Below are 26,016 nucleotides of genomic sequence, written 5' to 3'. Positions count from 1 at the left end.
GGCAGGTTGTTAAAATGAGAAACTTTCTTGTTTTCATGATTTTTTTTATCTTGCTATCACAGAGCCGTGAAGACTCTGCGAATCATCGTAACGGGTTTCTGTTCTGCTCCTGATTTTTCCGTAGCTAAACGCTTCTATTCACCTTCCAGTGGTCATAATGTTCTGCCTGATGGTGCAGATTCACACACAGTTTCCTTCATTAACATGAAGTGCAATTATTCTTTGCTTTTATTCTGAGGGGTTTCAAAATAAAAGCCCATCCTAACAGAGAGCGTCCAGAACCGAGCCGGTACCTTCAGACGGACCGGACCGTCCGGCCACTGTGATCTGGGTCAAAGGTCATCCGTGCCATATCCGGGTCCCTTTTTCCCCTGAGCGGATGTGTCCGTGTTGCTCACCAACATCAGCCGGAATATTCATCCCCTCTGACCTCCTGACCTTTAACCTCTCAGTCCAGCAGCGCCCTCTGCACTGCCGACTCAACGTCTACCGTAACTGGAGGTCAGATCAGTTAGTCTGCGCTCAGCGGGTCGCTGACCTCTTCCTGTCGTACTTCCTGTCGTCAGTGGCGACACAAAGCAGGCGTGACGGACAGCCGGAAGCAGCTGAGGTGTGTTTGCGGCTCTGATCTCCGTCAGAGTCGAGGTGATGAGAAACCAGACAGCAGATGGAGCTGAAGGACTGAAACCATGCCATGAGTCCACAGAGAGAAGAAGAAACCAGCTCAACTCAAAGAAGATGAAACAAAGAGTCAAACCTCCACCAAGACTAGCAGGTCCGCGCTCTACCTGGACCCACTGGTCCGGGACAAACCACCAAGTCCAGTCTTTAGACAAACTGGTCTTGATTTGGATCAGCGTGTTCCAGAACAGACAAACTTGAAGTCTAAAAGAAGACAGTACCAGTAAGTCCAGAGACAAGACCGGCGTGTCCCTTAGAGACGGTATAAACCCATGAGGTGAGCCACCTGGACCAAGACCAGAACCTGTCAGTAATCTACATCTGTTAAACCAATAAGATGCAAATTCATTAAAGAAACTCTAAAAGTCCTGGAGGAACCTAGACACCAACCTGAGAGCTGAAACCACTAGAAGTAAAGACACCCCATCACATCTGACATCTTAGCTTCGCTTAGAGCAGAGGTTCCAGTCAAAGCCTGCAGGACCGAAGGTCTTCCGAGTCCAAACCAGTGGCAGCCAGACATCAGTAACGAGTTGGAGAGGTCCAGAGATAAGTACTGCCAGCTAACCGTTTAAACCGGTGGGTTCTGGTCAAGACCATCAATCAAGAATCAGAATAACTTTAATCAGGACAAGAGTCAGCAACTCTCCACAAGATCTCAAAATCAGCTGGTCCAAGATCAACACCAGTTTCTGTCAAGACTGCCAGACTCAAAATCAAGAGCTGGGCAAGTCCGATAGGAAAGGCTATTTGCTTTCCTATTGGACCTACAGATGTTATAAGTCAGAACCAACAGCTTTAAAGACAACACGGGGATCATCTAGAGTCAGAACAAGGGAATCCTGGACAAGATCAACAGATCTGGACTTTCTGCCATAAAGGCCAAAGTTCAGATCATCAGATCAGAGCAAACGCTCCAGACTCAACCCTAGAATGTCTCAATCAAAACCAATAGACCCAGAATCAAGACCAGCGTCCAGGTCTGCACGTCCAGAACCAAAGCCATTCTATACCAGCTAACATCAACAAATCAAAAAGAAAAGTCTGATGTTCAGAGTGAGAACCAACGGGTTAACACCGGCAGGTCCAGAGTCCGCCATCAACACCAGGCCAGCCGGGACAGAAGAACCAGCGGCCCTTTCAAAGGAAGGTCCAGTTGGTTCCGGTTCACAGGTAGCCTGAAGTCCAGAGTGATTACCAACAGGTAGTCTAAACCAGAATGAGACGGGTTGGATCCAAATTGTCAAATCCATAGAACATGTTTCGAACATAAAAATTTACAACCAAATATTGTTTTATAAGAGAAACAATAAATACTGACAGGAAAAACACTGCTCCACGAACATTTAATCTGAACATGCATCATGACACGTTTCTCCGGGTCTGGATCTCAGAATGGATCAGAACTTCAGAAACCAGGAAGAAGGCTGGTGTCACTTCCTGTAGCAGTTCTCTCTCGGAATAACAGCCGAGCCTTATGAAAGCAACCGGACCGCGGCGCTGTCCGACTCGCTCAGTCTCCCTGATCCATGGAAACAAACAGTCAGGTAAACAACCTTGGTGGAGATCAACAGAATCATCCTGAATGAACAGGAAGCTGATGATGGAGAAGCTGAGATGACGCGTCCAGCAGGAAGTCAGGAAGAAGATGGATGGATGAAGGAGCGGTGAAGAACAAGGGAAGATGAGATATAGATCCATGGATGATAGACGGGTTGAGGCAGAGATGGAGGAATGAAAGAAAACCTTTGGGTTTGATGAAGGCCTCACTCAGCCATGCAGTGGAAACTTCACACATCACGTTTCCATGCTCCGTGAGTAAACACGATTATTTCAGTGGTGGGCACGGTCAGCTAAAGCTAGCTGTGCTAACCCTAAAGCACCAATCAGAAACATGAGCTATGCTAAAGCGCCATAATGATAATTACCGTCACTGACAACCTTACATGATAATTAGCAGAAGCTGACACTAAAGTGCTATAATAACATGATAATTAGCAGAAGCTGACACTAAAGTGCTATAATAACATGATAATTAGCAGAAGCAGAAGTGCTGAATCCATCCATGTTGATACCCCCATGTGTCCAAGACGCATCATGTGCTACAACCGAGCATAGCGCCTCATCAAGGTTTCCTCTGTCATTACACTCCTACCTTCAGGAAGTGATTCTGTGAATCAGACCTTTCACTTGTGGTTTCAGTTTTATAGCTGTTGAGTTTTGCTAACTCTGTTAGCCTGATCAGCCATGGTGGAGCTGAGGATATTAGCATGTGGAGAACAAATCATAACTGAGCTTTTGCATGTATTTGTTTAGCTAACACATCTGGTGGTTTGTTGTCTGTGCCTCCTTCGTTCATTTGTTATATACTTGGAAAAAAACACAGAAAGGCGGGGACAGGAAACAAAACTGAGTAAACAGTCTTCACCCCCTTCAAACTAAAAGTATGAATATAAACATCTTGCTACTTGGAGAACAGCTGATAACCAAAACACAGATATCAAACTTTATTCAGCTGAAAGTTTACAAAACAGCTTTATTTTTCTAGAAAAATTAAATAGAGGGAAGCTGAGTGTTTAGACAGTTAGCCAAGGTGCTAAAATGCTAAGCTAATAATTAGTTCTGGTATTAGCAGATTAGCGAAACGGGGCCCACCACCGCTAACTTTGCTCCCAACGCATACCTTCATGTTGACAGAAACATGTGCAGATTTACACGTCTTAATGTGTACATTCACATGTGAACTCCAAGGTACATGTGAAACACAAAGCTACAACAGGAGATGAGCTTCACTGGTAGAGCCACCAGCTGGTTGTAATGTCTACAGTTACCACCAGGTGGCGATAAGACTCACAAGGCCAACAGTACAGCCTGGAGTTCAGCCTTACAACCAATCAGGCTGCTAACCCTGATTTGACCCCATGCTGACCCTGATTTGACCCCATGCTGACCCTGATTTGACCCCATGCTGACCCTGATTTGACCCCATGCTGACCCTGATTTGACCCCTTGCTGACCCTGATTTGACCCCATGCGGACCCTGATTTGACCCCTTGCTGACCCTGATTTGACCCCATGCTGACCCTGATTTGACCCCATGCTGACCCTGATTTGACCCCATGCTGACCCTGATTTGACCCCATGCTGACCCTGATTTGACCCCATGCTGACCCTGATTTGACCCCATGCTGACCCTGATTTGACCCCATGCGCACCGTCACTGTTAAAAAACAGCTAAATTCACAGCAAATATTGATAAAAATCTGCTTTCACTAAGTCTGTTATGCAGAATCAAAAGAACAAGAAACAGATCGTTCTCCCAGTCTGACTTCTTCGTGAACAGCGAAGAAAAGACCGAAAAGTCGCACAAAGTCGGGTCTGACTTTTACATTTTTTCAAACACCGAGTGATACTGATGATCTCTGGATAGCTGCACATTTAGGAGTTGGCTCAGTGAATATTTATGCAGTCATTTACTTTAAGCTCCTATTTGGCAGAAATTATTTTCTTACTTTCTTTGGTCCAAACGGCCAAACTTTGCTGATCAGGACTGATTTGCAGAACATGGAAGGAAGTGAAAACGTTTTGCAGGCGCTGCAGCTTCACATGTACCTCCACATGCGCATCCAGGTGGGTAATCTGCACATGGCCTCTGTCAACAGATGTGCCACATGGAGCCTGCAGGTGAAGCCGTGACGATGGCGACCGGTTGCCAGGAAGACGCCCAGCACTTTGCTCACCTTGGTCTCCCGCTCCTCCAGCAGCGTCTCCAGCTTCTTCTGGGCGGCTCGGCCCTCGTGGTCGTCGCTGACGATCAGGATGATGTGGTTCCACCTGAACTCCCTCATCAGGTCAAACCACACCTGGGCCTGGTGGGAGTACGGCGGCACCGTCCGCAGGAAGGACAGGTGGATGCTCTGCAGCGGGGAGGAGGAAGAACCCACAGCGGAACACTAAGAACTCACTTCTCTGAATCCTGAGCCACAAACGGGAGAGGACTGGGAGTACTGGGAGTGATGGGACTACTGGGATGCTCTGACCTGATCTCACCATCAACAGATTCATAAATCTGAGAAAGACTCAGAGTCCAGTTTGCTCTTCTTGGTTAAACCAACCTAAGCTTTTCTGATATGTTCCAGTCCCTCCCAACACACAGTATCTGCTCTGAGGGACACCGGGACTCAGCCGGTGAAACGTGAGAGTGATGCCGCAGCAGGCGGACGCGGCTGACCTTGTCAGAGTAGATGGACATGCGAGTCGTCAGGCCGACCACCGGGATCCGGTAGAACCCGGCCGTGTAGGAGACGGGCGTTGGAGTCAGGTGATCGTTGGACTGCGGAGGATGGCTGACCAGGATGGCGTACACCTGCAGAATAAGAAGAAGAAGAAGAAGAAGGTTTGTTTTAAGACAGAATCTACTGGGGGGAAACTCGGGATCTACTGGGAAACCTGGGAGCAAGAGAACCGAATGTCGGAACCAGAACCGTATCTTTGGGCTCAAAATCAATAATATTTGTAAAATGAATCCTAGCCTTGAAATCATTCATCACAGCCCAGCCAGCATGCCTAGGTGGGCCCCATGTGGGGGAAAGGAGGGCTGATATATGGGTCCCATATGGGTTTGTCCGCAGGTTCCACGATGGTCCCACATGGGTTTGCCCATGTAGGGCCACAGCCCACATGGGCCCTACATGGGCCCTATATGGACAAACCCATGTGGGCCACCACCATATAGGGCCCATATAGGGCCACAGCCCACATGGGTCCTACATGGGCCCCCATGTGGGCTGTGGCCCTAAATGGACAAACCCATATGGGACCCATATGGCCTGCCCTCCTTTTCCCCACATGGGGCCCACCTAGGCATGCTGGCAGGGTGGTCTTAAATTTTGCCTATTTAACCTACTTAATGTTTGTCTTTTTTCAACTTTGCTGTCAGGCAAAGTCCGAGTTGCCCGCAGACATCTGACTCAAGGCGGCTGAGGCTACTGCTAACTAGCCAGGTAGCTAGCTAGCTAGCTAGCTTTTTTTAGTCTGTCATGGCTGAGTGAACATTTTTCTCTGGTTGGCTGTGCAACGTTTTATTTCCAGTCCTGGTGGTTCATTCAGCTGACGGCTGAATGAACCAAGCAACGGGACCAGCACCGGGTCCAGACAGGCGGCAGCAGCGGCCGAATGATCCGCTAACAGTATTTAAGCTCCTCTGTCCCAGCCACAACTCGCCGGTCCGTCTCGTCACCCTGAGCGTTACCTGTGTTTCGCTCCCTGGATCACCTCATGTTCCCTCAGGTTTCCAGTTTGCTTTGGATTTGGATTTTCTTGTACCCCTGGATTTTGGATTTTTTTGTTGGTTGATTTTCTTAATTAAACATCCACTTATTTCTACGACCGCTGCCGGCTGCGTTTGGGTCCCCCGCCACACCATGACCAAAGGTTTGGAATGGCTTCTGAACCAGACGCTCCAAGGTACAGGTGTCAAACTCCAGTCCTGCAGAGCCGCTGCCCTGCAACTTTTAGATGTGCCTCTGCTGCACCACCTGAACAGAATAATTAGGTCGTTAGCAAGGCTCTGGAGAACTGATCTACACCAGGAGTAGGTAATGAAGCCGTTTCATTCCAGTGTTTTGTAGCTGTGGCACATCTTAAAACTGCAGGACAGCGGAGGGCTGGAGTTTGACGGCCTGCTCCAAGGCGTCCAGTCCGTAACTCTTCAACACGCTGTCGGCTCCCGGTCAGACGCATTTAGTTCAGAGTCCATAAGATTTAGATTCAGTGAGGTTTTTTTTATGGGTTGATTTTAGTTGCCTCTACGATGAACTCTTTGTAAAGTCTATAATGTCTGCGCTTGTGCACCAGTCAGGGGTGTTTATTATAACCTGTCAAATGGCTGATGGGCTTCAAATTTTCCCATCATTTAAAAAAAACAACCAGTCAAATCCGGAAAATATTCCATTAACGCGGTCTCCGACTTTAGCAAACATGTTTTTCTGATTTCATGCACAATTGTCTTAAAAAGTCTTAAGGTTGAGTTGGTGAAACCTGGAAATGCAGCTGTGGAGCCACAAGTGGCTATGAAACCATGAAATATTGCTGTTTTGATTTTATTTACTTTCATTTTGCTGAATAATCACTGCACCCCCTCTGATAGACGAGATCTAGAACTGCCACTAGAGACAGCATGCTAGCTCCATGTTAGCTCCATGCTAGCTCCATGTTAAGCTATGCTAGCTCCATGTTAGCTCCATGTTAAGCTATGCTAGCTCCATGTTAGCTCTATTCTAGCTCCATGTTAAGCTATGCCAGCTCCATGTTAGCTCCATGTTAAGCTATGCTAGCTCCATGTTAGCTCCATGTTAAGCTATGCTAGCTCCATGTTAGCTCTATTCTAGCTCCATGTTAAGCTATGCTAGCTCCATGTTAGCTCCATGTTAAGCTATGCTAGCTCCATGTTAGCTCCATGTTAAGCTATGCTAGCTCCATGTTAGCTCTATTCTAGCTCCATGTTAGCTCCATGTTAAGCTATGCTAGCTCCATGTTAGCTCTATTCTAGCTCCATGTTAAGCTATTCTAGCTACATGTTAGCTCCATGTTAAGCTATGCTAGCTCCAAGTTAGCTCCATGTCAAGCTATGCTAGCTCCATGTCAGTGACATGTGGTCAGGGGAGGCAGGTGAGGCAAAGCCTCAGAATAATATAATGATAAAATAATTTCTTTTGCTATTTTCACCCTGTGGCTTGTACTATAAAGTACCTATTTTTCATTTAGCTTAACCAATTCTGATTATTTTTTACTTGAAAATCGCTGAATGTTCGCATTTTCCCATTCAAATGCTCTGAAGCTCAGCAGGTGAGGCAACAGGAAGCTGAGCCTCACCTGGGACTGATCAACCTCTAACTGCGCTGGCTGCCATTCGATGGGAGCATGCTCCTCCTGTCTGTTTGTCGCCAATAAAATGGTTAAAAACATTTAATTAGTGTGAATGCCTGCAGCATTCACACTAATGAGTTCCATTTTTCTGGTTGCTCCGTAAACTTCGCCGCGCTTCTTCTCCTGTATACTTTGTGAAATTTTCACCATCCAACTTTTATACTATTCCTTTTGCTCTCCTAATGCCGGCTTTATCTCTTGGTATTCATAACCTTCATACATTTTATAATATTCACCTTTTTATGAAATTTTCTCCCCATGGGGGAAACTGCTCCATCCTGTGGCAGAATTGAGAATTACAATATAAAATGTCTGTTGTGTTTCACAGCTGATATTTTAGGTCCTGCCTATTAATGGCAAATAATCATCCAGTTTCAGGGCCGTGTCGGAGGAAGTAAGGCAGCGGCCATTTTGAAGTTGGGCAGTTTAACAGCTTTCATGCTGTTTAACAGCTGGGAATAATTTGATATGTTTTCTCCCTGCATGTTGCATGTTTTTTGTAGTCACCGTGCTAAACGATGCCTCCAAACAAATGTTGATATCTCAGGAACCATAAAAGGTTTGGATTTTATTCACCCACCGTTGTTTTTAGAAGGAACAGGGGAATGTTTCTGTCATTTTCACATTTTAGGGTTACATGAGTTTTGTTTCTTTTTACATTGCAAGGAATATATTACTGTAACCAGCATGCTAGTGGTAGCCTAGATGCTATCATTAGTATTTTAGCTAGTTTTAGATTTTTAACTAATTTTTACCTGTTTTTTTTTTTACATTGTTTCTTGCATTTCTGCAAGTCTTAAGCAGGTGACTTCAGACGCTTTTGCCATTTTCACCAAAAGCATTCACACTTACATTTTCATAGGAAATGAACACTTTCTAGTTTATGAACTGATTTCCCATAATTTAGCTTATGTATATAATGTACAGTGTTTTTGTCACCAGCTGTGTGTGTAACGTGGTTCGTGTGCTGAGGAGCGATCAGAAACGGCAGAGATCAGACTCGAGGTGAAGCAGGCAGTTGTCTGGCCTCATGGCAGGGGGGGCTCATGATCCCACACATTGTGACTCCGTGTCTGCAGAGTAAGAGACAGCAAGCTAGCGATACAGTAAATAAGTGAAGCTACATGCAACGACTCTACGTGCAGCTTGGCCGATACAGAGAGCAAGAAAAAGAAATAATAATATCTGTATTTCCAAGTTTGATTGAGTTAACAGAGTTATTCTACCATGGCAGGTGGCTATGGATGGCATGTGAAGGTATATCTTTCTGCCCTTCAATGTTGTCCGCATGCGCTAAGTGTCCGTATGTGAACAATAATATGCAGGGGGTCTTATGATTTTGATCAGTCAGAGCCTCACCGGTCCATGTAAAGGACTACAGGTTGGGATCCAAACCCAGGACCGTTCTGCAGCAAGGCAGCAGTTCTACTACAGAGTCTGAACTTTTTAAAATGAGATGTGACTCTTTCCAAGCCGGATCTCCTGCTGCTCCTCCTGCAATAGGTGGGCCCCTCCCTCCGCCTCTGTCGTTGTGTCCTTGGGCAAGATGCTTCACCTTTGCTTCACCAGCAGGGGGCGCTGGTGCATGACGGCTCACTCCTGACTGCCCTTTGGTGGTAAGATACTGGATTATCTGTTCCCTGAGACTTCCAGCCAAGCTGATGCTGATTCCCGGAGGATTCCCGGCTCAGGATGAGGAAAGTCAGACCTGTGGCATTCTGGGAATGAGAGACTGTTGGATTAAAAGTGTCTGGATAATCCCTCCATGGCCGCTCTGGGAGAACGGCAGATTACATGAGAGCCAGGCGGAGAGAGCAAGTTAATCTGACAGCCGTCTCTCTGGCTGACACGCCGCCATGTTGGCCTATTTCCTCCATGTTCCTCCTCCATGTTCTTCCATGTTCCTCCTCCATGTTCCTCCTCCATGTTCTTCCATGTTCCTCCTCCATGTTCCTCCTCCATGTTCCTCCTCCATGTTCCTCCTCCATGTTCCTCCTCCATGTTCCTCCTCCATGTTCCTCCTCCATGTTCCTCCATGTTCTTCCATGTTCCTCCTCCATGTTCCTCCTCCATGTTCTTCCATGTTCCTCTTCCATGTTCCTCCTCCATGTTCCTCCTCCATGTTCTTCCATGTTCCTCCTCCATGTTCCTCCTCCATGTTCCTCCATGTTCCTCCATGTTCCTCCATGTTCCTCCTCCATGTTCTTCCATGTTCCTCCTCCATGTTCCTCCTCCATGTTCTTCCATGTTCCTCTTCCATGTTCCTCCTCCATGTTCCTCCTCCATGTTCCTCTTCCATGTTCCTCCTCCATGTTCCTCCTCCATGTTCTTCCATGTTCCTCCTCCATGTTCCTCCTCCATGTTCCTCCATGTTCCTCCTCCATGTTCCTCCATGTTCCTCCTCCTCTGATGAAGAGCCGCCTGGTCCAGCCCCTGACCCGGTTCTGTTCAGGTTTCCAGCAGCAGCTCAGTTCTCTGCAGGCTCTTTCAGAACCTTTATTTGTCTTTTGTAGAGCGTCTGTTTGTGCGGTTATATTTAGAGCAGCTCTGATTTCCCGCCTGGAGCCGCTCTCCGTCTCTTGATGCATGCGGCGCGTCTTTCATGCGGCGCGCTGCCTGGCTCCCAGCGGGCCGCTTCCTCTCAGACTGACGGCCGCTCGCAGGTTTCAGAACAGGTGAAATATGAAGGAAACGCTTCGTGTGAACTCATTCTGTCACTTCTGCTTCTGTTCCTCATGTTATTCTAATCATATTCATGAAGTATTAATGTTTCAGCAAACATCTCTGAGTCCCTGAACAAACCCAGACTGAGACTGTCACACAGCCAGCCGTTTAACACGCTGCCTTTAAAGAGACACAGTGGAAATAAATAACCAGCACAAAACGGAGAGCTTAATATTACAACATCCACTGTTAATGTTTCTATCTGCCAGGTTTATGGAAATCATTTAAAATCAGGATCGGATACAGAGAAAGGAAACCGAATAAACTGGGTGTAAAGGAAGGAGACAAATCTGCAGAAACAATAGCAATCATAAGGAGCTATTATGATTGCCCGCCCCTTAGTATATGGGCGGGGTTTTCTAAGTGGGCGGGGTTTTATCAGCAGGTTTTTTCATGTCATTTAATAAGACATGAAACTCATTATAATGATATTTGTCTGGTTAAAGCCAAAATGTCTCCTTGTTTCAGTGACAGAGGTCAAAGAAACATGGAGAGGCAGATCGCTTAGATCTCATTATAATGATCCTGTTTCACTTTGGGTGCATGTTTAACACAAACCTGCTGGAGGTGTGAACCTGTCAGGGAGCCTCCATGTCAGTCAACATGCTAGCGATAGCCCACATGCTAACAGCATCACTTTAGCTAATCTTATCTTAGCTAATCTTACTAGAGCATCAACCCTTGTGAAGAATCAGCAATATTGTTTCCCAGCTAAAACACGGCCAGGTAGCCGTTGTCATGGTAACCGATCCGGCGGCAGCTCACCTGGTTGGAGATGAGGTCCTCGCAGACGGACAGCGCCATCTGGATGGCGTTGGGCTTGTGCGTGACGGAGATGGCGTTCATCTTGAACTTGTCCTTGCCGTAGAGGTCGTTGGCCTGCGTCACGGCGTCCTTGAACACCTGCTCATAGCGCTTCTGGCTCAGCACGGCGCCCACGTTCACCAGGCGCGGCTCGCAGCCGCACAGCGCCACCGAGCAGCAGTGCAGCACGGCCAGCAGCAGCACGCCACGGGCCGCCACTGGGGAGTGGAGGGGAACCACGGTTATCAACAGACAGGAAGTGGGCTGGACGCAGCACTTCCTGTTTACTTAGCAACACTTAACATCTGCAGGGTGGGGCTCAATGATGGGTGGGGCTTAATATATGGGCGGGGTTTTCTAAGTGGGCGGGGTTTTATCAGCAGGGCCGAGCGCAAATCGTGACACCGCACCTACTAATGGCACTTCCGGTGGCAGGTGTCATTACGCGCCACAAGTGCCACTGTTTTCGGGGCTAGCTGCCAGTGTTGCCACCATGGTTGCCACTGACTTCGGCAAACGGACTACATATCCCATGATGCTTTATTACTAGTAGAAGAAGAACTTGAAGACAGACGAAGAAGAAAGAATTTTTCAGGGTTTTTTTCGCAGAAAGACCTACGTTAGCTGAATTCCTACACTTTTCGTATATCATGTATGATCCGTTCATCCTATTTATTCACTAAAGTTCATCTGAATAATCCAGCCGATTCCTTCCGTCTTTGTATTAATCAAATACACAGCAGGTATCAGGGATGCCATTGGTTTCAGCACCTTAGTAACAGCTGAGTCTGGCCTCCACTAGAGCTGCCGTTTGGTGTCCAGGATGTTTCAGAGCTGTCACAACTGGTGCCGATGTTCTGGGGGATGGCAATGACAGTTTTTGGAAAACGTGTTACTTATATTGGCTGTTTATACATTTTTATTTCAATGGTAATTGTATTGGTTAATTATCCGTTTAACACCTTGAATATTTTGACTTAATTTAACTGAAGGAAGATGGCCAAAGTAACTGAATCTACCACTAAGTGTCACTATTACAGTGGAACCTGTTGAACCCCGTTGGGTTGCCAGATTGGGCTTTGGCCAAGATGGAAATACGTAGTAGTTGTGTAAAACGTATATTGTAGAAATTAATAAAGTTTAATGAATTATAATTTCTCATGGAGGAATAATAAGTTATTTGATCCTGATGTAGTAAATTCACACGTTGACTAAACATGAATTTTACAGAAGACTTCAAATGATTTCAGAGGGATTTTATAATACACAAATATTTTAGTTCTTGGCTACTGAAAACTTAAATCATATGTTATTGCTGTTTAAAGTATTTACATGCAATGGCTAATAAATATTGACAAATCAATTACTATGCATATACTTTGTGACATAAACTTTAAAACATGTTGAAACATATCTGCCAAATAAAATAATATGTAAACAGCACAATTTTCTTTGAAAAAAACATTTGCATCTTAAGTATAAACTAAAGTAATTTTTATTTCTAAAATTATGTAACAATCTTGTTCTTAATGCTGCTTAGGATTCACACATTGTCAAAGTTTTTGAGGTGTACATACTTTGTGTTTTGACTTATCAATATTCAATATTAGTGTAAAAACTTGAAGGTGGTTTAACTAGAAAGTGAAAGTCCTCCTGCTGCCTAGAAAATGCTGTTGAAATGCATTTTGTAGCTCAGATTTTAGTCATTCTCTCATCTTTGAATAAGAAACTTTGAAGACAATGAACAGAACCAGAAACAAACACAGAGAAGCAACCTTCATGTATGCCACACAAATCTGGAATGAACTTCACAATTAATGAAAAATAGAAGATTAAATTTATTAAATAATAAGTAATAACTCTTTAAAACTGGTTAACAGGCATTTTTGGAAAATTATGATAACATGTTTTTTTTTAAAATTGCATTATCTTAAATAAAACACTGAAAGTTACAGTGGCTGCCTGGTCTATTAGGTAATAGACCAGGCACCCACTATAACTTATGACATCCTGTGCACTGTCATGGAACCAGGCTGAACATAATGTCACTCTGGAATTGTCAATATCTCATGTTGCCACTGTCACCAATATTAACTAATAAGTCAATATTAGTGAACTTACCCGGTTTAATAATCAATAGCATTATATTAAGGTCATTGTATGAAAATAATTATAATCCGGAACTGACAGGAGCTTGTCAGCACTGACATACCATGGCGACCGAGTGTCAGTTGTAGTGACACCTAGTGGCAGCTATAAGAAGAGGTCCCATCTGACATGGATTCAGTGCAGGAGTTGTCTTTCTCTGTTAAGTCTGAACACCGGCTGTATATTTAAATATGTATGAGAATTATGTTTTAATTAAGATATATTTTATTTCTATTTGTTTGAACTCAAGTTATTCATATGCTACATTCTGTCTGAAACAGATAGAATGAGGTTAGCAGCCCGTGGCACCCATGGCCACCTTACCCGGTAGTAAAGTGGCCACTTGTGCCACCTTACTTGTGCCACTTGTGCCTCCTTCCCCGGAAGCCCGTGGCACAAGTGGCATCTTACAGCAGCTGTCAACATGTTTTCACTGAGGATCTTTATTGGAAACTGAAATTTGAGACTGTATCCAAAATAGACCAGGGCGTATTTGCTTTTCTGAGGGAACACAACACTTAAGAGGAAATGCAATACATTGTGCCAGATCCACCAGTGTTTTCATTAATTATAAATTCATTCATATTAAATCTGACACAGAAGCTGTCACCAAAGAATATTCTATTCCTATTCTATTGTTTTCCCCACAAAGCATATTTAAATATGCTGACCTATGTATAATACAATTTATAATACTTTAAAAAATACAATTGTTTATAAATGCAGCTGTTTGTATAAGGTTTCCAGTAACGAAACAGCATGTTATGAAAGATTAACTGCGCAAATACGTCATTGTGCCTGTCAAACGTATAACGCTGAGTGGAGCGGTCGACCGCTCCAAGATGGCCGCCCTAAATCTCGTCAGCGAAAATAGGTGAGAGCGGTCCGTGAGGCGTGGGAGGTGCCAGTATGAGGTCGCGGCAACTCTGGAAGGTGCCGAAGTCAGTGACAACACTGACCGCTAGCCCCGAAAACAGTGGCCCTTGTGGCGCCTAATGACACCTGCCACCGGAAGTGCCATTAGTGGGTGCGGTGTCACGATTTGCGCCTGCTGTCTCTCGGTTTTATCCCGCCGACTATGTGGGATGAGCAGCACCTCTTGAGGTAACCAATTGCTGGGTTTCAGTCACGTGACCCGGATGACGCGCGAAATTCAAATGGAGGTCCGGAAGGGGATTTCTCCAGTTCAAAACAAAGCAAAGTTGATCACAACGAGTAGCTAATGCCCTAAATGGGCTGGAACAGCCAATGCATCTAGAAAAAATATGCATATATTTAGGATATGATCCATATTATCTCGGTAAAAAAATATTTCTCTTATAATCTTGAGGATTTACCTGCATCGAGGCGATCCACGTAACTAACTACCTGGAGCTGCAGACCTCATGTTATACTATTAGCCAGAAGAAAGCTTTCAAAAGCCTGGAGAATCAATCATTTAGTTTCAGGTTAAGTCAAGCATTTCGGCTCAAAAGAAGCATTAGATGGCTGTCGACTTGTTTCTGCCGGTGAGTAGCGAGTTGTGCTATTTTAAGTAATTAGATGATAACGATGCTATCGCTAACAACGAGCTAGCCATGTTATTTCTATGAGCTTGAATCTCCTGGTAAATAATTTATTTAGCTTCTGTAAACCCAAATTCATGCTGGAGTTGTACGTTAATGTTGAGTCGCTGCTGGATTCGGGTCCAATGTAGATCAACGATTCGCTCCGATCTACAGAAACCCCGAGTTCGTGTCTGTTCGTGTCTGGACACGAAGCATGAGGGGGAACAGTAACAGCTCACGGTGACTGTATGCATGAAAGTCCCACTGAATAAACGTTATATTGTCTATCTGTGACTCGGCACTGAGCTAGCTGCTAACAACATTAGCACTCTGAGGACAACCACACTAAGGCATAAAGATAATATATCTTACCTTACATATGAATGCTTGTCTTTCTAAGTAACTAATATTTCAACTGCTGCTTATAAAAACTGGCTGCAACTCTTCATGTTTATGAACATTTAATCCCTCCAGAACCAGAACCGCTTTAAAACCCTTTAAATGTGTTTAAATCAGGAACCAATCTGAACTAAAATGATTATTTTATGATTTTCACCAACAGTTTTAATCAGATTATATTAATTCCCCATGTTTGTTGTTTGATTAATGAATAATCTGAACATGTTCTTTGGATTATTTTAAGTTTTTAATCATAAAAATATTTTATTTCTGCTCTAAATTCACGTCCAGTTTTAATGACAAAATTCCTTCTGAAGTTTTAAAACTTTAAATTTGAAGAAAATTATGAAAAACTTTTAAAACTTCAGCCTCAAGTTTGATGACAGATAAATTAGGATTTTTCCAAATCTGCTTCATATTTTACTAAAGTTTATAAATCATTTCAACATTTCTGCACAACTTTGTTTTCACATTTTTCTAGACTTTAATATTTTAATATAAATATAAAAAGATCCTTAAAACTTCTGACTCTGAAAATGATCATCCTCATTCATTTAATTCACAGAAATCTGAAGTAAAAGATTTTTATTTCAAATATTTCAAGCAAATATCAGAAATAAACCCATCAGAACCGGAACACATGTGATCCAGATCCAAACAGAAGATGAAGCCCGACCGGTCCGAACCGTGAGCCCGCAGGGCCCCGGCGGGTCCGGGACCCTCAGACCCAGCGGGACCTCTGGACCTGATCAGAACCGGTACCACATCACTGCTGCTGAGCAGAACCAGAACCCCTGAACAGAAAGCGAGACACTCACTGATCCAGCTGCAGCTACAGGTCCAGGTCGCGGTTCTGGTTCTGGTTCCGTCGCTCTCCTGTTGGAACACCGTCGGCTCGGTTCTCCTCCCGGCCTGGATTGGACGGGTCACCCTCCGGCTCGGTTCCGGCTCAGAGGTTCTGGTGCCGGTCGGTTCGGTGACAGCAAAGATGACTGGGTTGGGTTTTGTGTCAGTCCGCGTTCAGAACCGGACCCGCGGACTAGGTTCCGCCTAGTCCTGTTGCTTCAGCGCCGATCCATCGGCTCCGAACCCGGTTCGGCTCCGGTTCTCCCGGTTCTGTTCGGGCTCGTGATGACGGAGGACTTTCAGGTGACCTGATGCTCGCGCGCCCGCCGCTCTGTCCTTGGATCTGCGGCGCGCGCTCCCGAGACGAGCCAGGCGCGCTCCCGAACGGAAGAGAGCTTGCGCGCGACGTCGTTGTTCGCGCGTCTTGATTTGGGAAACCAGAGATAATTCTGGGTACTGTACCCGAACCGTCTGGTTCTGGTAACAGACTGGACCGATCCAGAACCAGGAGTTCAATCTCAAGGGTGGAACATTTGGGCCACTGATATTTTTATTTAGCGTTTATTTATTCACCAATGCTTAGAATTTATTTCCTTTTTTGGGTTTGTAAAGTTACACAGTAAAAAATGAACAGTTATATTTTGTTTTATTTATCCTGTCAGAGGAAAAATGCGGGAGTTCATATGTCAAAGTCATATTTTTACCATGTTATTCATAGTTTTATAAATGTCAGGGTCCCAAACTAAATATTTAATTCACAAGCTAAATGTTTAGTTTACAAACTATTTACTTGCAAGCTATTTAGCTAGCAGCATAATTTTACACAGTAAAATTCACAGTTAGCAACCTAGATAGTTAGCAAATTAAATAATGAGCTTAGAACAAAATATTTGGCTAACAAAAGACATTTTTAACTTTGATCTAAATATTTAGCAATTCCAACTACCAGTACATATTTAGGTTGCTAGCTAAATATGTACTTAGCTTGTAAGTAAATATTTAATTTGAAAGCTAAGTAGTTCGTAAGCTAAACATTTACCTTGTGAATTAAATATTTAGTTTGGAACCCGGAACAGGAAGTGGGGAACGTTCCAGAATAGGAAGTGAGGAGTGTTCCGTAACCGGAAGTGAGGAACGTTCCGGAACAGGAAGTGAGGAACATTCTGGAACAGGAAGTGAAGAACGTTCCGGAACAGGAAGTGGGGAACCTTCCAGAACAGGAAGTGGGGAACCTTCCAGAACAGGAAGTGGGGAACCTTCCGTAACAGGAAGTGAGGAACGTTCCGTAACAGGAAGTGAGGAACGTTCCAGAACAGGAAGTGAAGAACGTTCCGGAACCAGAAGTGAAGAACGTTCCGGAACAGGAAGTTGGGAACGTTCCAGAACAGGAAGTGGGGAACGTTCCGTAACAGGAAGTGAGGAACGTTCCGTAACAGGAAGTGAGGAACGTTCCGTAACAGGAAGTGAGGAACGTTCCGTAACAGGAAGTGAGGAACGTTCCGGAACAGGAAGTGGGGTACCTTCCGGAACAGGAAGTGGGGAATGTTCCGGACCATTGATCTGGGAATGAAGCGCAGTGTGAGACGCAGAAGAAGCAGCAGTAATCAGACCCGCCTGCTCTTCGGCTCCTCAGCTGCCAGAATCAGCACAGGTTTCCGTGGCAACAGGGATGCAGCTCCTGCCTCCTCTGAATTTGGTTGCCACAGAAACGAGCATCTCACCCTCATTAGCATTCCTGAGGACTAGCACACACACTGTGTGGTCATGTGACCACCTGCAGGTGTCTTCTGAAGGGTCAGGTGAGCTGGACAGCCAGACCCCGAGGCTTATGGGTAATGGAGTCCTCACAATCGAGGTTTGACAGTGAAGAAAACCAAGCAGCTGATGGCGTTTTCTTACTGGCCTGACAGTGTGTGTGTGTGTGTGTGTGTGTGTGTGTGTGTGTGTGTGTGTGTGTGTGTGTGTGTCATCGCCTCCCACCCCCCAACCCCCCGCTGATTACGTCACCAGCAGGTCCTCAGAGCCTGATCTCAGCTGTGATCTTGAAGTAGGACACATATGACCTCCTGAGGAGGCTTCCCTTCAGCTTCCAGGCCAGTGAGCACACACACACGCACACACACACACGCACGCACACACACACACACACACACACACACACACACACACACACACACACACACACACACACACACACTCTGCTCCCAGCGGACACAGAGATGCATGCTGGGACGTGTCCGTCCCTGGAGGTCGCTCTCTTTAGGAGACATGGAGGCCTTCAGGATCTGAGCTTCATTAAAACACCAGAGCAGCTGCATCACCATGGCAACACGTTCACAACACTTCACCTGGTCTGAAAGAGTCTGACAGCATCACACACAAACACAGGGCCGGCCCAAGGCATAATGTTCATGACAGGTGTTATGTCATGTTTATGACGGTGTCATGTCAGTCTTATGCACACCCCTTCAAATAAAGTGATACCGGAAATTCTTTGCCGATATCAGAAGCAGTCTTATAGTTTATGAAGTTTTGCTATCTCCGCATTTCCAACATTGTCGACCTCTTTCTAATTTGTGGCATTTACTGCCAATTTTGTGCAGGAAACATGAAATTCTGCAGGCAACTGTTTAGACACCACAAAGGGGCTTCCACGTCATTCTTAAATTGTAATTTTGACTAGTCATAATTGCGTTGAAGATATCTTAAATCGTAATTACGGATATGTGTCCCGTCAAATGACAGATCCAGTGACGTGATTTGAGATATCTTGAAAGGCATTTTGACTAGTCAAAATGTAATTGAAAATATCTTGAACTATTATTCTTACTAGTCAGAATGTAAATACACATATCTTAAATTACAATTCCGGATAGTCAAAATGTAGTTTTGTCTGGTCAAAATGCATTTTTGGATATCTGGAATGTAATTACGGATAGTCAGATAAAACCAAATTTATGTTAAAACGGCTTGCCATATCAGGACTGCTGTAACAGTGATGACACACAAACTGAAGAGTAAATAAACAAAAGTCAGAAATGATAAATACAGGCAGATAAACATAACAAACTGCAAATAAAATGTAATTTAATTGTTTTAGAAAATAGAATAAATCATACATGAAAATATTTCAGAATCATAAAAAAAATACTGCGGTGGCATTTTTAGGTGCACCACAGAAGTACACTTTTTAGTTACTTAATGTCTTTATTATTCTGCTTTGTCTCTTTGTACATTACATGCTTCATACACTCTACAGTACTGGAAACACATCAGGTACCGGAACACAGAAGGATCCATTACAACACACTTTACTGGTGAAACTAATTACATTTCAATATATTACCATTTTCGTAACACTTTATTTGATGGGGTGTGCATAATAAGACTGACATGACACTGGCATAAACGTGAAGGAGTGTTTATGAATGTCTAACTGTTGTCATTAAGTGTAATTCTGTAAATAGTGACACTTTTAATGAGAAGTTGCTTTAAAAGTTAGATGACAGAGTATTGTTTTAATACAGTATCCCAGTTTTACTGCAGTAATATTTCTCCTTCCTAAGAACAGTGAGGATCAACGACAGAACTTTCCTGTTCACTGCACCTACAGAAACCTGCAAAAAAGAACAACAGAGCAATTAAACAGAGAAAGCATTTGTATTTAAAGAGAACAGAAAAATGGCAAATAAAAAAATACGTACAATTTCAAAACGTTGTGGACTCGCCATGTATGTGACATCAGAACTGATGATGATTGGGACCGGATGCCTGGGGAGGAAAAACATTTCTGGGTTTCTTCTTTGCCCGTTTATGTTAGAAGTAGAAAAAAACAGTCAGCAAAGTCATAGAATCAGCTGATGTTGGCAATAACTATGAAGCTGTTTCAAGTGTGGACTAAAGGAGACAAACTACCTTAAAATCTTTCCATCCATGATCTGAACAGGCTGATCCCTGCAGGGTGGTGAGGGGGGCTGGTGGTGCCCATCTCCAGCAGCCATCAGATGAGAGGCAGGGTTCACCATGGACAGGTCACCAGTCCATCACAGGGCCCTGAAAGCCAACAATGAATAAAATGTATGACAGAGAAACGTTAGATTAACAAGAAGAGAAAAATTCTGCCCAGTTATCTTTAAATCAAATCATGTTTATTAAGCCCTTGGTGTTGGTAACAGCAGTTTTTGCTGTTGAAAATGTAGCTAGCTGCTCATTGAAAAAACAAACTTCCATCATGAAGACGATGTGGAGGTTCATCCTCAGAGCTGGTTGGTGATCTGGTGGAGCAGAGCTGCTGCTGAGACAGAAAGTCTTTAGGTTTCTAATTCCTCTTTCATATTAATTTGCTTACTGCAAAAATATGTTAAAGATAAAAACAATGATGAACGAGTTATAACAGCAGCCTCACAATATCAAAGTCTCTTTGGCAAACTGAGCTCAATTAAAACCAGTTTATGAAGAAAACTATATTTAGTTGCAACAAACAGCCTTTATGCAGTTATAACATGAAGCTGAATGATTCCTATAGTAATAATCATACAAGTCACAATAAAATTGATCAATTATTTATGAAACCAACGTAAGTTTGTTTATATCTTTACTGCACCGTTTATAATTAAACAAAGATAATTAGCATTTTTAAGCAAACTTACCACCAGCTAGCAGCACGTTAGCAGCCTTCGTCCCTTCGGTTCCTTTCGTGACCCAGATTTCATTTCCATCCGGTTCTTGTCCAGTTGTGTTGTCGTCTAACTCGGACTAGGACGTCACCAGCTTGAATTTACCAAAACTACAAACTATTATCAAGGCCCTGTCTTAGGGTTGCCGCCTTTCATTAATCAAAATAAGGGACGGTCACCGAGGCGCTTCGCCCTCATGTGGTGGGACGTCCGCTGCAGTGATAGACAAGATTTTATGGAGGTGGTTTTTGTCTTTAAAAAGTGATTCATAGAGCAATTGTTCATACATTAAGTACTCCAAAATTGTACTCCAATCAGAGTAGCATACCTTAAACACATTTAAGTAAGCAAGTGTAAAACATATTTGGTAAACTACTCAAGTACTGATCATAACACCTGATTTAATATTCAAAATGTGTCCTCAGCCAAAAGTATAAAAGTTATGTGAACATTCTGGTACTGTAAAGAGTATTACTAAAATATTTATATAAATAAGGAGTTGGGTTTGGAGGCTGGTTCTAGACCAGATTCACCATGAGGGCCGGAGTAGTCGGTGTTTTTTGAAACAAAACAAAAAACATACTGAGCAATATTTCATCATTGGATATATTAAGTGAGCCAAAGAGCCACTTGTGTCTCCAGAGATCCAGGCTGCAGATCCCTGGCAGATAGAAAGTCTGATCCTATACAGCAGCTAAAATGCACTGTAATATTTAATTCATTGTTAAAGTAAAATTGTGAAGGTTAAAAAAATCCACCACTGAGTATTAACATAAGACATTTATTTAGTATAACTTCTTGGGTTCCCCGTTGGCCCCCATCTAGATCCGCCCCTGGGCTGCAGGTCTGGGTCTGGTGCATTAATGACCACTGAACAATGAATTCATACAATATATAAACATTTCACAATAAAACATACAGAAAACCCTAAGAAACCTTTTAAAGTAGGAAATATTTATGTATTTACTGTATGATTTGTTCTTGAAATGACAATTTGTATTATTTTGGCTGATATTATTATACATTAAATAAGCAAATGATCAAACCAATATAGTCGACTAAAAGCACAATAAAAACTTAATCATAGCAAAATGTTACCATATCAGCCTCAGGAGATGATTGAGGGATGAAGAGATGCTGATTTCTGGTTCATAAGGTTCTGATGGGTCTGCAGTTCCTCTCCTGATCCACTCTGTATGACATACAGCAAACTGCGCCACGATGGACACATTTTTTTAAATTGTCTTTATTCATTCTTACTAACATTATTCAGCCTAGGATTTGCATCTTCCCTCACGTCTGTATCTTTACAAGAGGTTTTACTTCTAAGGACGGTGGAGAGTCAGGTCGAAGACGTTTTAAGAAAACACGGGTTGATGGCAGCTCACCGCGGCTGCGTAGTGTTCGTCTCTAGGCAACCGTGACAGCCATAGACATAATATAAGGATAGACCCTCATGGACCCCTCTCGCCTATTGTCGCTGACGAGATTTAGGGCGGCCATCTTGGAGCGGTCCACCACTCCACTCAGCGTTATGTGTTTAGCAGCACAATGACGTATCAGCGCATTTAATCGATCATAACACACTTTTTGTTACTGTAAACCATATTCAAACATCTATCAAAGCAACATTTATAAACAATTGTATTTTCTAAGTATGTTTTTAATACATAGTTCATCATATTTAAATATGCTTAGTGGCTATAACAATAGAATAGGAATGGAATATTCTGATATCGATGTATGAAGAGCATATTACAAAGCACACAGCCGTTCATAATTTATTTAATACATTATTTAGTAATATCAATATATACTTCTATAACTATACAAACACTAATAAACAATGATTAATGACACAAATTAATAATTAATACTGAATAATATATATTGGATACATGTTTATATGTATGTATACATACATACATATAAATGTATACATGTATATACATACATATATATAGATATATGTATATGTTTTTCAGCCGACGAGTTCTAGCTTCAGAGAGATTCAGCAACTGAGACTGAGTCCAAAATCCGATGCGAGAAGTGAATAAAAGAGAAGTTCAAATACATGCTGAGAGAGAAACTCCTTCCTACAGTTGAAGCTATATCACAGATTTCAAAAGAAAATTTAAACGGGAGAACGCGGATAATATAGGAAATAGCGCCCCCTTCACTTCCAGAGTGCAATGGTCCCATTTCCGAATAAGGTAAGAGACTGACAGTGGTCTGTCCCCGCGCCTTTCTGTTGGCTGCAGCGAGGTTTACTTGGTTTTGGTTGAGCAAAATAGGAGGGATGACCGCTCCAAGATGGCCGCCATATTTCCTGCGTCGGAGTGGCCAATGCGGGGTCTACTCTTATATTATGTCTATGGTAATAACCATAGACATAATATAAGGATAGACCCTCATGGACCGCTCTCGCCTATTGTCGCTGACGAGATTTAGGGCGGCCATCTTGGAGCGGTCAACCGCTCCACTCAGCGTTATGTGTTTAGCAGCACAATGACGTATCAGCGGATTTAATCGATCATAACACACTTTTTGTTATTGTAAACCATATTCAAACATCTATCAAAGCAATTGTATTTTTTAAGTATGTTTTTAATACACAGTTCATCATATTTAAATATGCTTAGTGGCTATAACAATAGAATAGGAATGGAATATTCTGATATCGATGTATGAAGACCATATTACAAAGCACACAGCCGTTCATAATTTATTTAATACATTATTTAGTAATATCAATACATATCATATTCATCATTCATTCATCCATATTCATATCCCGGTCTGAAGAAACGGGTGGCGGAGCGCATCGTACATGGCTGGTAGATGAGTTTCTGAGTGTGACCAGTGAAGGTGTCGTAAATATCCCGTATTGCTTCCCCCCGTGTTCGTCCCCCGGTCTAACGGTTCGTCAGTCCGCTGGTCTATTTCCTCCCCTCCACCCCATGTTCGTTCATTCGCCCTCTCCTCCCACTCCAGGCGGCATTTCCCGTATTTTCAAACCCAAAGCGTGACAGGTTAGGTGGCAAGGTGAGTTTAATTAATCTATTAAACTCACTGAAGATGAATACATAAACTAAAAGCTGGATTGTAGACATTTTTTATAAGCATATTTGTGAGCCTGCCTCTTTGTTATTAAATTCAATATAATTTCAGATTTTTCTATAACTTTTCTTCTGGTTAACTTAGAAAGTGAGCTATTATTGTTACAGGTTAGTTTTCTAAACTACAAAAAAGCAACTGTTAGGGATGCTCAAATATGAAACATTGGACTGATATTGATATCTGATAGTAACACCGGTATTATGCCAGATTTACCAATATTTCATTTTATAATTTTTTTTATCCGATTACTCAATTAATCGTAAGAATAATCGATAGATTACTCGATTACTAAAATATTCGTTTACAACAGCCCTAATTGGTACACTTGAGCAAATACATGTTTTGTTCTCTTAAAGTATACTTTTATTTCATATATTTCTTAAAAGTGTATTTTGGTACAATTGTCAAAATTGGTGCAAGCATGCTTTTAGTATACTTTGTATATATTTATAGGTAGTACACTTAATACTTACTGTACTTAAAATGTACTTACACAAATGTAAGTATGTTTGAAATATACTAAGGTATTTTTTCCATTTGGGAAGAGGAACAATTTAGTAATTTCTACGTAATTAACAAAAACACACAATTTCATTATAAAGTTGTGTGTTTTTTTTACGATAATATGTATTTGATCATGTAGAAACCATTCTTTATACAGGGAAAAATAAAAAAATACACTGTTCTTGGGTTCCCCCTGGTGGTCGGTAATATGAGCTGCAGAGCATTCAGAGCTGAGGGAGATGAGTTCGCCAATCAACGCAGCAAAAAATGATTTATCCTTCAGGGAGAGAGAAAAGAAAGAGGAAGAATAGAAAAAAGACAAGATAAAGGTTTGTTTTCTCTCGGTAATGTAATGTTTAGCAAACAGATTTGCTAAACATTACATTGTTTAGCAAGTAGAAAATAGAAAGATGCTAACAGAAACTTGAACGGTCCGGTTCAGCAGCCAGACATTTAAGCTAGCGTCTTTGTGTTTGTGTGAAACTGAGTTTTAACTTCAAATGAGTTGATTCTCCTGGTCGGCCCGAAATGTTTCTGAGTTTTTGGCTTCAAAACGTTGCTTAACGTTGATAACAATAATTAAAACTTCTCAATGCTTGACATAAAAGTTTTTCCATCAGGCTACATGGCTGCTCCGTTAATATATCTGAGCGGCTCTAAGCTGCAGTTGGCGACATGTTGTTTGCTGCTGATAATTTATGTGTCTGAAACAAACATTATTTTTACACCAACTTCTAAGTTATGTGAAACTTGTCCAATTAAAATTATTCAAGGGTCATAATCAGCCCGGTACCGGTACCGGTCCACATCCTCAGGGGAGAAAGACTCACCTGGTATAAATTACATTTTTAGATGCTGTAATTAGACCTAAGAGAATTTAATTTGATCAAGGAATGTCATGAATATGTGTGTATATATTCCATCTTAAGTAGGACTGCACCGACTGGTTGATTACCGATCTTTATTAGCCTGACCTGCTGATTCTGATTTTGGTTGATGCCAATTTCTTTTTATCTGAAATGTTGTTAAATATAGCATGAAAGGAAATTCGCTCATCTTTTAACAGTGGATTGGCTATTGTTAACTGCAAATGTGCAGACATGAGCTGGTGGGCTGGTCAGTCAAGCCTCACACTGCAGCAGAAGAGGACAGCAGCTGATTTTTAAAAGGTGGAGAAGATCGGCTTCACATAGAAGTATCGGCCGATAAATCAGCTGGTTGATAAATCTATCCTGTATCCTGGATATAGTATATGATGTAAAGAGGTGTCAGAGGTGCAGTGACTAGCAGGTGTGTGAAGGATCTGATCGTCTGACTGGTGACTGCAGAAATCCACATTATTAGCAGGAATAGAGGGCCCCAAAACCAGATGTTGCTCAGGGCCCCATGGAGTTTTGGGCCAGCCCTGATACAGAGCAAATGTTTTAGAAACACACCATGGCCGCTCCAGATGCAGCAGCCTTTCCTGAAGGAAACGCAGCATGTCCAGATGTGGAAGCAGAAGGAACCAGATTATTCCCATTTCCTGAGCCAAACTGCCTGGTTCTGATATTTATTCAGACTTTTGGAAGAAGCTCAGACCAACAGCTGCTAGCTTCTGCTGCCCCCTGCTGGCGGAGGTCGCTCACTGCACACCTCAG

General features: G+C 42.9%; 1 protein-coding gene across 1 annotated transcript in view; it reads right to left on the bottom strand.

The window, feature by feature from the left end:
- grin1b (glutamate receptor, ionotropic, N-methyl D-aspartate 1b) overlaps nucleotides 1–14,627 on the bottom strand; it is a 46,127-nt gene extending 31,500 nt beyond the window's left edge. The window contains exons 1-4 of the mRNA XM_088008434.1: nucleotides 14,622–14,627; nucleotides 11,098–11,400; nucleotides 4,913–5,047; nucleotides 4,422–4,598 (exon numbers count right to left, since the gene is read on the bottom strand). Coding sequence (XP_087864560.1) covers nucleotides 4,422–4,598; nucleotides 4,913–5,047; nucleotides 11,098–11,400; nucleotides 14,622–14,627 — 621 coding nt within the window. The remainder of the gene's footprint in view (nucleotides 1–4,421; nucleotides 4,599–4,912; nucleotides 5,048–11,097; nucleotides 11,401–14,621) is intronic.
- Nucleotides 14,628–26,016: the final 11,389 nt, after the last annotated feature.

The sequence above is a fragment of the Poecilia mexicana genome, unplaced genomic scaffold (genome assembly GCF_051168715.1).
Source record: "Poecilia mexicana isolate PSO_F unplaced genomic scaffold, ASM5116871v1 scaffold_9, whole genome shotgun sequence".
NCBI lineage: Eukaryota > Metazoa > Chordata > Actinopteri > Cyprinodontiformes > Poeciliidae > Poecilia > Poecilia mexicana.
This window is presented reverse-complemented; position numbering and strand designations above follow the sequence as displayed.